At 47.5% G+C, this 13,470-nt stretch overlaps 1 protein-coding gene across 2 annotated transcripts in view; it reads left to right on the forward strand.

Moving 5' to 3' along the window:
• sipa1l1 (signal-induced proliferation-associated 1 like 1) overlaps nt 1-13,470 on the forward strand; it is a 67,224-nt gene that overhangs the window by 35,311 nt on the left and 18,443 nt on the right. For both annotated transcript variants that reach the window (XM_030345363.1, XM_030345364.1), the window contains exons 5-11: nt 442-572; nt 3,056-3,244; nt 4,246-4,420; nt 4,791-4,894; nt 5,151-5,308; nt 8,701-9,283; nt 13,120-13,218. In XM_030345363.1, coding sequence (XP_030201223.1) covers nt 442-572; nt 3,056-3,244; nt 4,246-4,420; nt 4,791-4,894; nt 5,151-5,308; nt 8,701-9,283; nt 13,120-13,218 — 1,439 coding nt within the window. The remainder of the gene's footprint in view (nt 1-441; nt 573-3,055; nt 3,245-4,245; nt 4,421-4,790; nt 4,895-5,150; nt 5,309-8,700; nt 9,284-13,119; nt 13,219-13,470) is intronic.

A 13,470-nucleotide genomic window follows, 5' to 3' on the forward strand; every position in this document is an offset into this window, starting at 1 on the left:
TTTCAATTCAAGGGAATTCGTAACTGTAGTTTTAGTGAAGCCAGGAGAGACAGAGTTATGATGGTTTTGTCCCCCAGGCCAGTATAGTCCTTTTTAAAACATGTCAGTTTCCCTAATAAAACTTTAGATGACTTTTATCTCAGCTAACAGATTGTTCCAATGAACGACCGCTCATTGAAATGCAGTGAATGGCTAACTTCTTTCTGATTGCGATTGTCGACACTTTTGATTGTATAATTATTCTCAGTCGCACTTGTAACTGGCTTAGGGTAAGTGCCGCCTGCTTAACGACTAAAACGTGTGTGTGTGTGTGTGTGTGTGTGTGTGTGTGTGTGTGTGTGTGTGTGTGTGTGTGTGTGTGTGTGTGTGTGTGTGTGTGTGTGTGTGTGTGTGTGTGTGTGTGTGTGTGTGTGTGTGTGTGTGCTTCCGCTCCACTCCCAGAGCACTGGAACTACCTGGGGGTGGACGAGAGCCTGGGCCCCGTGGCGGTGAGCCTGCGGCGGGAGAAGCTGGAGGAGCACAAGGACCACGGGCAGCAGTACAACTACCGCGTGATCTTCAGGACCAGCGAGGTACGCCGCGGGCGGGGGCTGGCCCTCTGCGCTCTCTCTGACCCCGTCGTGTCACGCAATGACAGGGTTCGGCCCGCAACGCTCCCCTTTAAGTGGCACGTGGGGACGCCTTGATGCACCGCTCACGACTCGCCCGGGGAGGTCCGCGTTTTCCTGAGGTTAACGACACTCGATGGATGGCCTGGTGAACCGTGAGGGCCGTGGTTACGTGAACTGTGGTTCACGTCGCCTCTCGCGCTTCATGCTTGCCGACTGTAAATCAGGCTCCAGTGGGATGTGTCGGCTTGCTTCAAGGATCGTCACATTTATGCATCTGGACTCATCGCCATTATTGGGGAGAATATGTGTTTTCTAGCTGTTTGGAGGTGATGCGTGTCCTCTTAGTGCTATCCTCTGTGGCTCGGTTCACTGCCGTGCATGTTAAGAATACGGTGAAAAACAAAACCAAAACATCATTTCTGTTTCCCCAAAAACTCCTGTTGATCTTTATTTGTTTATATTATTCTATCAACCTAGAACAAAATTGACAGTAAAGCTAGTGTTATTGTATGAAATAATAATATATAATTGTAAATTATTAGCGGATCCATTTCCAATAATGCTGATAATAATAGCATTGCATTGGCTCAAACGTACTATTATGTACGACTACGCGCTGGGCTCCCTGTTCTAACCGGAGCTACCATAACTTTTAGTGTCAATGCGGCAAACTAGAGAACACTGATTCCAGCGCACCAGCCCTCCCCTGTGGGAGCTTGTGGGAAGTTAAGGACCCCGTTTTTCTTTTATTATCAGCGGCTCGAATGCGTTTTTATTATTGAGGGGGAAATTCTCATGCGTTTCATAGCGTTGGCTGTTCCCACCATCTGTAGGCCCGCTGCCTAGCCGCGCTCCCGATAAGCACATCCCCGGAGTGCGACCGCCCCCGCCCACTCGGCCTCATCAGCACCGCCTCCATTAGAGGAGCGCGCTGTCGCTCTCCAGCTCTCGCACTAAAATAATGCATGAGGTGTTCGAGTGGAAAGCAATACATAGACCACCAAAGAATTTTATAACGGATGGTGTGAGTAACGACCACTCCAGTCTAATGGAGATGACGCAGGGGCAAACTGCAGTCAGGTGTTTTTAATTGGGTTGATATTATTTTATTTTTAGAAATATATATTTTTAATTTATTTTGCATGCTTCCCCCCGCTGTAGTTGCTATTTTCAGGGCAGGAAGTGGTGTGTGTGTGTGTGTGTGTGTGTGTGTGTGTGTGTGTGTGTGTGTGTGTGTGTGTGTGTGTGTGTGTGTGTGTGTGTGTGTGTGTGTGTGTGTGTGTGTGTGTGTGTGTGTGTGTGTGTTGCCATGGGCAGGCTGCAAGGCATCGGTGAAAAGAGATTGTCATCTAAGAATGCCATTGTTTTCCATCTCTGCCTCTCTTATCCCGACCCGACAACTACACGTTATGAACTTTGACCCCCCCACTCAGAGAAGGGTCAGGGGGGTCCACCTTCTCGACCAATGGCATGTGTTAGCTCAGTCCTATTGTGTTTTGTCCTCTTCGGACATCGTCCTGAGCCTCTGTAGCAACTCTTGATTTATTCAAAGTCCTCTTTTTGTCTTTGCTCTCTTTTGTTTTGCCTGAAGCCTAAAACCTTCCGCATCGGAAGCAGACACAAACACACGCACGCTCGCGCACGCACGCACAGCACACTGATCATGTTTCCTGATGTTATCCGAAGCTAAAACCAAAGCCGAAAATAAATCACAGTCAGAGACTGAACTACCCTGTTACAACAAATACAACACCGGAACTCCAGAAGCAAACACAAAGCTGCTGCTGTTGTGGCAAGCAAGATCATTTATATAGCATCCTATAACACACAAACTGTTGTTGGCTGTTTATTATTTCGATACATTAATTTCACAATTTCAGATTTGAAAGAGATTTAAAGGATCATAAAAGTGATTACAAAGAGAAATGTTAAAAGAAAAGTGAAAGTGAAACGGACACAATTGACATAGCACCATCAGAGCCTATCCATAAACTCGTACCTAAACTGAAGCACCTTTGTCCTTGTATATAAACCTCACCATCTCAGCTGCAGTGATTTATGTTGAGCTTCTATCAGGCCCTTAGGGGTGGAACGGCTCTGGTGAATTAAGGTTTGGATAGTTTCACGGTTTTTGGTCACCCTTTCTGGTTCTGTTGGGTACTGTTTACATATTGTCTGACCTTTTTAATCCCAGGGTAGGGTTGGCTCGAGATGCCTAATCATTAATTTTTACCTGTATAAACTGCAGGGTAGTTTCGCTATGCCACTGTTTAAATCAATAATATGGCCAAAATGTGCTCATATCATATCTTCTGCACCGTATTCAATCCGTCCCGAACCTTGAACGTCTGCTCACAGCATCATACCTGTCGATCAAGCTCTTGATGGAGCCGGTCCATGCTCTGACCCGCCCTCCCCTGGTCTCCCCACGCGCCCTCCTCTAGCTGGCCACGCTGCGGGGCTCCATCATGGAGGACGCCGTGCCCTCCACCTCCAAGCACGGGCTGGCGCGGGGCCTGCCCCTCAAGGAGGTGCTGGAGCACCTGGTGCCGGAGCTCAACGTGCACTGCCTGCGGCTGGCGCTCAACACGCCCAAGGTCACGGACCAGCTGATGAAGCTGGACGAGCAAGGGGTGAGCGCCCGCCTCCACCATGACGTGCACACCGCTTTAGGGATCCACACTCTGGTTCGCTACAGGAGGAAACTTCTTTGTTGAAGGGAGAATATACAGTAAATATGTGAGCGTTATAATATATAATGCAAATGAGCATGCATATAAGTATAAACGAGAATATACACGTCACAACCCTCCAGGAGCAGTAGAAAAACGTAGCAAGAGCCAAGAGAGACGCTGATTTTAATGAACTTCCTCCCAGCTAAGAACAGACTGATATTCATTGCGAAACGCATCCGTGCATATCTGAAGGGAGGAAGGAAAAACACATGTCAAATTGCAAGTTGTAATGGCGCTTTAAGTCTATTCTAAATTAGAAAGAATAAAATTGCAATAAAAGTGAGCTATTTGCCATTTATATAACTAAATCTGTTCTTAACATCCGAATTGCAACTCTAACTACGTAATTGGATGTTAAATAAGTAAAGCAAAACAATTCAGACCGAGCTCCCGATACCTTCATGGTTGCAGCTGTTTGATGTTTTTTCCTGTTTACTAGCCATAGTAAAATAAATAATAATCAATGTTACATTTTTTAAAAGACGATTATAGGATTATTGTTTTCTGCGTGTAATGCATTTAAAATATAGTGAGAGGATGGGGGCGTTACCGACTGAGATCATGGTGTTGAATGGGGGAAAACATGACATTCATTATAGGTACATTCAAGCACTTCTGGAAAAATGGCAACGCAATCACACAGGCTGGTTGTTCATTAAACGGAAACAAAACAGAAAACCGATTTCTGTTTTGAATGTCAACAAGATTCCCTCAGCGACAGTGAATGCCATTGGAACGCCTTGTAAAACCTGGAAACAAAGAGCATTACCCACGTCATTCATACCGCTTAACCTCTCTCTCTCGCTCTCTCTCTTTCTCTCTCTCATCTTCACCTCTCCCTCTCTTTTGCATGCCTCCCTTCTCTCTCCCATTCTCTCTCACTCCCTCCCTGTCCCCAGCTGAGCTTCCAGCTGAAGGTGGGGGTGATGTACTGCGCGGCGGGCCAGAGCAGCGAGGAGGAGATGTACAACAACGAGGCGGCGGGACCCGCCCTGGAGGAGTTCCTGCAGCTGATTGGCGAGCGTGTGCGCCTCAAGGGCTTCTCCAAGTACCGGGCGCAGCTGGACACCAAGAGTGCGTATGGTCGGGCACACAAACACACAGACAAAGACACAGGCAGGCGTGCACAACAAAGGATTTTGAGTGATGCCCTTCAAATTATGTATTGTATTTATGATTTTTAAAAGGTGGATGCACCTGTTGCACCAAGGATATGGGATAAATAATTGAATATATTCTATTCGGTAACGTAAAACTATTGTCTAATAAAATATCCACGAAAATCTCTTCGGGAAACTTTTCGAATGACCACAGATGAGTTTGTCGGATGTTGTCAACCTCGGAAGTGATAAACTGTCAACTGGGAAACACAGTTCTGTGAACCGTGTCGTAGATCACACTTCACTTACTCACATCAAACACCTTCCGCCTTCCCCTTGCTCAGCCGACTCCACCGGTACACACTCCCTGTACACCACCTACAAGGACTACGAGATCATGTTCCACGTGTCCACCATGCTGCCCTACACGCCCAACAACAAGCAGCAGGTAGGCTGCCCGCAGGACAGTGCTGGGTGGACCAATACAGGGGCAGAATTTTAGCAGGGTTAGCGGAAAGTGGGGACAGAGTTTACTCTTACGGTCAATAATGTCATTATTAATGTTGGAGTAAAGCTACACCACGTCATGAATAATAATTTATGCTACAAAAAGATCTTGGACCTGGTGTGAATCCATATGAAATCACATACATGTTGATTAAACACGTCTCTCTCTCTCTCGCCCGCTGTCCGGGTGTTCCCAGTTGCTACGGAAGCGACACATCGGGAACGACATCGTCACCATCGTCTTCCAAGAGCCCGGCGCGCAGCCGTTCACCCCAAAGAACATCCGCTCGCACTTCCAGCACGTCTTTGTGGTGGTGCGGGCGCACAACCCCTGCACAGACGACACCTGGTACAGGTGAGAGCTCACCGCACGCGGCTCGCCGGGGGGGGGGGGCGCAGCTCTCACGCTGTCCCCGCCTCTGACATGCCCTGAAACCATCACAGTGTTGTGGGGATTATTCTCCTGTTTGTCAGTGTTTATTTGTTCTGAGTTAATGGGTGTAATGTAATCGGTTTACACCTCGTGAGTTGATTTATGCGGTTGTCTATGGTTTGTATTTGTCCTTTTGCACATCCTCCCTTTTGAACAAACATACTGGGTTTATTAAATTCAGCCCAGCATGGAAAGGAATTATGGAAGAAGATTATAACTTACCACAGCTGTTTTTCTCCATGGTGTCCCCTTCAGGCAATCCCCGGCTCAGTATTAAGCATACAGTGGGTACCATTTGGAAAAAGAAAAGTGTTACAATGCTATTGAAATTGATTGATTCATTATTCTCCCCATAATACTGCAAGCTAGAGAGTTCAACTGAAAGTGACATTTCAAACGCTCTCTTGCTGACACACACACGCACGCACGCACGCACGCACGCTCGCGCGCGTTCACACACAGAGAGACACAGACACATGGACCATTTTCTTTTGAAGTCACAGTCGTTTCCTATGCAGCAAATTATTGCAGAGCAAACAAAAAATAACTCTTCAGGCGCCACTTTGCAAAACACGTGTGTTTTGTTGTTGACGTTACGGACTAAAGCCATATGTGCATGTGTTGGACACGTGACGATGAATTTGTTGACTCCCTCGGTCTGGCTGTAGCTTCACAAAGTACATAATGTATCTTAGTTTGAGTTCTTCAGGATAAGGTTGGGGCATCGGGGTGTGAGATTAACCTAAGTTAAAACTAGGCCTAAAGTAAGAGAAACATATCTATGTTTTCATAACTGTGCAAGCCAATCTCCTGTGATAATGAGGACAAGACAACTCTTTGACTGACACATTGAAATTTGATGATGTCACGTGTTCCCTTAATATTATTGACATTAAGGGATACATTCATATTTAATATCATCAAAGACGCGCATCATCAAGTGTTATAGTTGGAGCCACCAGTACAATATTTAGTTCTTTGGGAAAATAGTCCAATAGCGATTTAGGTTCATTTAAATCAATGTTTATAGAACCTACCTTGCTACATCCTTGGAGACGACCATCAGTAACAACAGCCTGAAGTTCCTGTCTGGTACCCAGGGTTTGTTTCTCCAACCATCAGACACACTGAGCCAAAGTTTGCCTTTGTCGTAACTTTCTCAGAAGCTCTCAGCGCCCGGGTTTGGCATCCTGAGACTGCAGTTGCACTTTGCACCACAAGAGAAATGAATGAACACAATACTCCCCTCTTCATTATCATTCCACTCTCCAGTAAGAGCTAACAAACCCTTAACAAATTTAGAAGTCTGACGTGTGCGCCTTTTTGTGGTAGTTTGACATGTTAATCATATATATCTGAGAGCTTTTGTTCACCATGGTACGTACGTACTGACACAAACACACACACACACAAACACAGATGCACACAGATACACACCTACCTGCCGGCCGCCTACTGCTAGGTATTGAATTGTTCCCTTTCTGTGGCTGCCCCGGTGGGCGGTGGGTCGCAGAGCTGCAGCCCACACATTAGATATTAATAAGACTGCAAAACACTGCAACCACAGGCATGCGTGTTGCTTTCCCCTACCTTTTAGCCTCCTGTTGCTGTGTGTTGGTGCGTGTGTGAGTGTGTGGCTCTGTGTGTGTGTGTGTGTGTGTGTGTTGCTGTGTCCTGGGTCGGGGGGGGGGGGGGTCTGTGTTTGTGTGCTTGTGTTCATTTCTGCTTCCACCATCTGTTTGTCTGTGTGTGTCCTCGTCCTGCTCCGTGTTGCTGCCGCTGTGCATCTCTGCCGTTGATCCGAGCCCTCGCTCCGCTGCCCCCCCCTCTGTGAGTCACAGCTGCGTTCAGGTGACTCACGGACCGGGCCCTTCACAATTGGCCACAAAGTGCTTTTCAGAGCTCTTATTGCGACGTCGTTGATGAGGGACGGATAATAAAAGGAGAGAGAATAGCCTTTTGTGTGCAATCACTCGCTCAGCCCATCGAGAACCTCTTCATGTGTTCTCCATGAAAATGAAATGTCTTTCACACGGCGCATTTTCATGGCTAAAAACACTATGATTATTTCAACACTTTTTAAAGAATTCAAGATGGGGATTGTTACATAAAGGTATCTTGGAATAGCTTAACACACTCATCTTGGTTGTGTGTGTGTGTGTGTGTGTGTGTGTGTGTGTGTGTGTGTGTGTGTGTGTGTGTGTGTGTGTGTGTGTGTGTGTGTGTGTGTGTGTGTGTGTGTGTGTGTGTGAAACAGAGCCTTGGCTTATTTGTCCAATCTGGTTATGCAGTCTATGTGCTAACAAATCCCCAGAATTTGTAGAGCATGGCTCACACAACAGTACTACAAAATGGCAGTAGTTATAGCTTCTTACTAGCACCTCATTCACACATCAGCTGCCAACAGCGCCAAAACACTGAGCGCAACAAACACCCTGTGTAGTCAACAGAGTATTTAATGTTTCGAGATGCAACACTTGGCCTATGACCCCAGACTACACCCAGACAGAGAATTTGCCTTTTGAGGATAAAACACAATGAGATGTATTTTCATTCATGTGAATCTCAAAGAGACAGACTTGTTGTTATCCTGTCTTGTTTTTATCTTGACAAAGGAAAAGTGGTTAGGGAAAACCCTGTTGAGCAGTTATGATGAAGGGTTTGCAGGTACCCATAGTGTACCCTTCCTATAAACCTAGGGCCTCTCCTTCAACAACTCATTTTCAGCACAATTTTTTTTAAGGGTTAGCATTACAAATGTTAAAATCAGGATTTCCATCTCTACCCCAAAAGAAAGTAAATGCTACCTGCATGGCAGACTAATGCAGCAGTATAACACCTGCGCTGTGACTTAGGGATGTGTCAAATCATCAACATTGTGTGACGATGGATTACTGTTGTCTCTCCATCTGTCCTTCTAAAGCAGCCAGCACACTTTAAAAGAAGGGGATTTGATTTTCCTTTAGCGGAACTTGTTTTATATTCAATGCGGTCTCGGTTTGGTCGGTGAACGTTACTATTAGTAAGAGACACGGGTATATCAAATCAAATAAAGCCTCGCTTTTCTGGCTCATAGCACACAACTTAGAATTGCCGTCAACTTTAGAGAAGGATTCATACAGATTTTGTACCTCACAAAATCTGGGAGGTGCAGTTAGTTTCAACCACCATGTTTGGCAAGGTATGCGTTTGTTCATCTTCCCCGCAATCATGCCTTTTTGTTCTTCCGACCTCACCAGACTTGTTGTCTGCCCAAAGTACTGTGCCCGCTGATCTCCATATGTGGTCTGTGTGTCCCCCCCCCCCCCCTTCAGTGTGGCCGTCACCCGCTCCAAGGACGTGCCCGCTTTCGGCCCGCCCATCCCGGAGGGCGTGACCTTCCCCAAGTCCTCGGTCTTCCGGGACTTCCTGCTGGCCAAGGTCATCAACGGCGAGGGGGCGGCGCACAAGTCTCAGAAGTTCCGCGCCATGGCCACGCGCACGCGGCAGGAGTACCTGCGGGACCTGGCGGAGCGCCACGCCACCAGCACGCCCATCGACCCCTCGGGCAAGTTCCCCTTCATCTCGCTGGCGCACAAGAAGAAGGAGCGCAGCCGGCCGTACGCCGGCGCCGAGCTGCGCAGCCTGGGCGCCGTGACGTGGGCGGTGCACGCCGAGGACCACTGCGGCGGTGGCGGCGAGGTGGACGCCCTGCTGGCGCTCTCCAACGACTTCCTGGTGCTGCTGGAGCGCGAGGCCCGGGCGCTGGTGTTCAACTGCGCCACGCGCGACGTGATCGGCTGGACGCTGGGCGGCGCCGCCTCCCTGCGCGTCTTCTACGAGCGCGGCGAGTGCGTGAGCCTGCGCAGCGCGGGGAACAACGCGGACGACTTCAAGGAGGTGGTCAAGCGGCTGGAGGTGAGGGCGGACATGTTTCCTCTGTTTATTATAAAGATTCAGGGTGCTACCGACCACTTTTGGGATCACTTTAAAGATGACCTATTATACCACCAGGCGGGATTAGCCGTTACAAGCCGTTTTGAAAATCAGCCTCTTCTGACATCACAAGTGGGCGTGTCCACCTAGATGTATGACGGATGAGCACTGGGTAGGCTGGTAGACGGATCTATCCAGCATGCATCTAGGTGGACAGGCCCACTTGTGATGTCAGAAGTGGCAGACTTTCAAAACAGCTTGTAGCGGCTAATCTCACTAACACCTGGTGGTATATTGTGTCACCTTTAAGTCGTCAACTTAAGTTGGACGATTGTGTGAGACGTATTGGCCGTCTGATAGTCAACATGCCCAGCAAACTAGACCTGCCCAGTCAGACATGGCCTTCTGGGTTCTTATGCAGCAGGGTTCAGAGACGATGACTCAATGGCTGAGCAACAAACGTGTGAATCATGTGACATGCTCACAGACTGTCTCATCAATAAGCAACAAAGCAAAGTATTTCAGGGGCTTCCCACACAAATAACTTATTTGGTACGCAAGGACAAATACATCTACAACCTCTAGAATCAAAGTAAGGAATTGTATTGAAAGTAAATTCCCATTAACCAAGTTCACCACCCTGTGAACAGACACCATGTTTATTTTGATACCAAAAATTATTGCAGCTTCATCAGATGAACGTCATTCACTGTCAGTAACTGAGGTGAATCCATTTACGTGATGCACCGATTGATCGGCCCCCCATCTTTATCAACTGATATATGCCCTTAACAGGTGTTCGACCAATCAACCTAAAATTTGCCCATTGCAGGAGCCAATCACGTGTCTCAAAAACCATTGTGCACAAGGGTCATTAGGTTCAGTCACTGAGGCTGTGATGAAAAAATTAACATAATTAATCTTGACTCACAATAAGGGTAGGCTTCTCTTAACCATAGAAATAGCTTTTTGTTGATCTCGGTTATGGGATGCTTGCAGCTCACCAGGCTTCATTCTCCCTGTGTTTTATGTTTTTTTACCATTCAAAAGTTTGGGGTGACCAAGACAATTTCATTTTTTCCATGTAAACTCACGCCTTTATTCAACAGTTTTCAGCTGTGCTAACATAATTGCACAAAGGTTTTCTAATCATCAATTAGCCTTTTAACCCGATTATCGTAACAATGTACCATTAGAACACACACAGGAGTGACGGTTGCTGGAAGTGGGCCTCTTTACACCTATGTAGATATTCCATAAAAAAATCTGCCGTTTCGAGCTAAAAGAGTCATTTACCACATTAACATGTCTAGACTGAACAAATATTTCTAAGTGACGCAAAACCCTTGAACGGTTGTGTAGGTTTTGGGCTAAACTTAGTGCACCTAGACTTAGCTTATCTCCTCTGCTTTACGTTAAACTAACTTGCTGCTCCGCCACTTCACTGGAAGCGATGTCTTCAAACAGCATAACCGATGCGTTTACGTATAGCCAACCGATTGCAGCCATAGTCATCTCCTGTCAACATTGCTCCTACAGACTAGATAACAGTTCCTAGACCTCATAACAGAGCTGTCCGCTGTAGCTTGACCCCCCAGGTTGAGCTGGTGAGTGAGGCCGTCCACAGCCCTCCTTTCATGGGCACGGACGTCCCAAGAGTCGGTGTGTTACGCAGTTTCAGCTTCTGCATACTGGGTATTTATGTTGGCCCAATTTCTTCAACCCAAAGATACATTTCCAAGCTATTTCCACATGTATACAACTCTACATAAATCCCAATAAATAATGAATGTAACCAAAGGCCATCGCCGAATTGGTTGACTATTAGACATCATAACACACGAGACCCAGAGCCTTTACAGTGAGCCTACGCACGGCGCGGTTGTATATCTGGATAATAGGCTTGCGCTACATCACAGGAAGTAAAAGTAGGCTACACATGTAAGCATCTCCCGTGTAGCCTCCAGGCAAACGTGGCCGATCACACCCCCTTCATTAACAATCCAGACACGCGCGGTAACATCTCGGCTTTTAACGGTAACTATTTTTCTTTTAAAGAACAAAATCTTGCAAATCGACATGATGGCAAAAGTTATGGACGAACAAAAAACATGAACCAGAAATGAAAGGCAACAGTGTTCCTTTCCCTTCTGGTTCATGGCTTTTGTTTTGTAGGTAAGGCCGTCTCGTCTGCCTTTTAGGTTAATAGCAGCCAGCTGAGGACGGGCAGCTTCAATTTGACCCTTCTGCCTGGCCTTTTATTCCTTGTTGGCATCAAGTCTGGTAGTGGAGCGACTGGGTGGAAGCGGCTGCGACGGGCTCAAGCCGTGGTGTTTCAGCACAGGCGCTCTGATGCAGGGCACTCGACGTAAACACCTCTGGCCAACCCACTTGTAAATATCACATGTGCGGGCAAAAGGAGCGAACACACCTACGCCAACACTCACACACTCAAAGCGCACACAGCCTTGCGCAGACACACATTCTGTAATTGGTCCAAGCTCTTCCTCTGTTGTTTCCATGGGAACTGGCTAGAGAGGGGGGGGGGGGGAAATAAATAAATAAAAGGAGCTGTTTCCTTATGTAATCATCAGTCCTTTTGAATGCCTTGATTTTCACAGCGTCTTCCAACTCACTGTTGTGTGTCTGTGTGTGTGCAAGTGCGTGTATGTGTATTCATATAGCCTAACAAAAAAATGTCTAAATCCGACATTGGCTTTGATTCTGCACGCACGCACGCACGCACGCATGCGCGCGCGCGCACGCACGCACAGGCTCACACACACAGGCTCACACACACGCACACGCACACACAGGCTCACACACACACACAGGCTCACACACACACACACACACACACAGGCTCACACACAGGCTCTCACACACACACACACAGGCTCAGACACGCGCGCACACACACACACACAGGCTCACACATAGGCTCACACACAGGCTGTTATTGGTACAGCTCAGGAGCTCACTGCTTTCATGTCTCATTTTATGCATCTGGCATTAATCTCCACTCATTTGGACCGCTACAGCGACTCTGTGCCTCAAAACCAGGAGGGGAACTCGGCTTTCAGAATGAAATTCTTCTCACTAAGCTCTCTCTCTCTCTCCCTCCCTCTCTGTGTCTCCCCCTCTCTGTGTCTCTCTCCTTCCCTCCTCTATTTCTCTCTCATTCATTCCTCTATGTCCCCCCCCCCCCCCCCTGTCCCCCCCAGCGAGCCATAATTTCCTAGGCACTCTCCCGCTGCTACTCCCACGTGCGCACATATTTAAAGCAGCCCCCCGGGTACCCAGTGTCAGAGTCTGTCTGCGCGGCGGGGCTCTCTCTGCAGAGGTCCTCACCCAGCGCCTAACAAACGCCTCTATTGACAGCCCTTACTTCTCGTTTCCTTCACCCCAGGTTCCTTCCTGCCATGGCTTACTCGGGTCATTAATGCATTTATAATAAATAAAATAAATGAGGAGAGCTGAAATCTATTCAAATAAAAGTCCACTGTAAGAGTGTCACTTTTGTGTGTGTGTTTGTTTTTTATGTGTGCGCGCCCATGATTGTAGTGCACACATGATTGTGTGCACTACTTAGGCTATGGCCTGTTATTGGAATTTTAGTTCATATTTATTTATAGTCCTACAGGTCCCTCAGGGATCACTTAAGCACATTTTTTCAACCCACAAACATCACGCAATCAGTTGCCCTGATGCAAAGATTTTCCCCATTACTGTGACCTGCTTGTTGTTGAATGAATAATGAATGATGAATAATGAAAATGTTCCTGTCTCACCCCCTCCCCATACTTGCCTGGGTCCAGTTCCTGACCAAAGGCTGCGAGACATCAGAGATGACACTCCGCCGCAACGGCCTGGGTCAGCTGGGTTTCCACGTCAACTACGAGGGCATCGTTGCTGAGGTGGGTTGATCTGAGGGTGACTCGTTTCACTGTGTCATCTTATTTTGCATTTCAATTCCGCAGAGTGCCGTGCGACAGATGTGATGCCCTAGACACGTACTCCGATATGCAGCTCCTTAAGTAGCGGTGTAGAAGGTTTGAGAGCTTTCAGTTCTGCAGCAGCTCAGAGAAAAGGCCGTTCCTGTAGGTTCCTCATGCAAAGCCTCTCTCACCTTACTCTACCTTCATTCAATGCCGCTGCCACGGCGGCCG

The sequence above is a fragment of the Gadus morhua genome, chromosome 21, assembly GCF_902167405.1.
Source record: "Gadus morhua chromosome 21, gadMor3.0, whole genome shotgun sequence".
NCBI classification, from domain to species: domain Eukaryota; kingdom Metazoa; phylum Chordata; class Actinopteri; order Gadiformes; family Gadidae; genus Gadus; species Gadus morhua.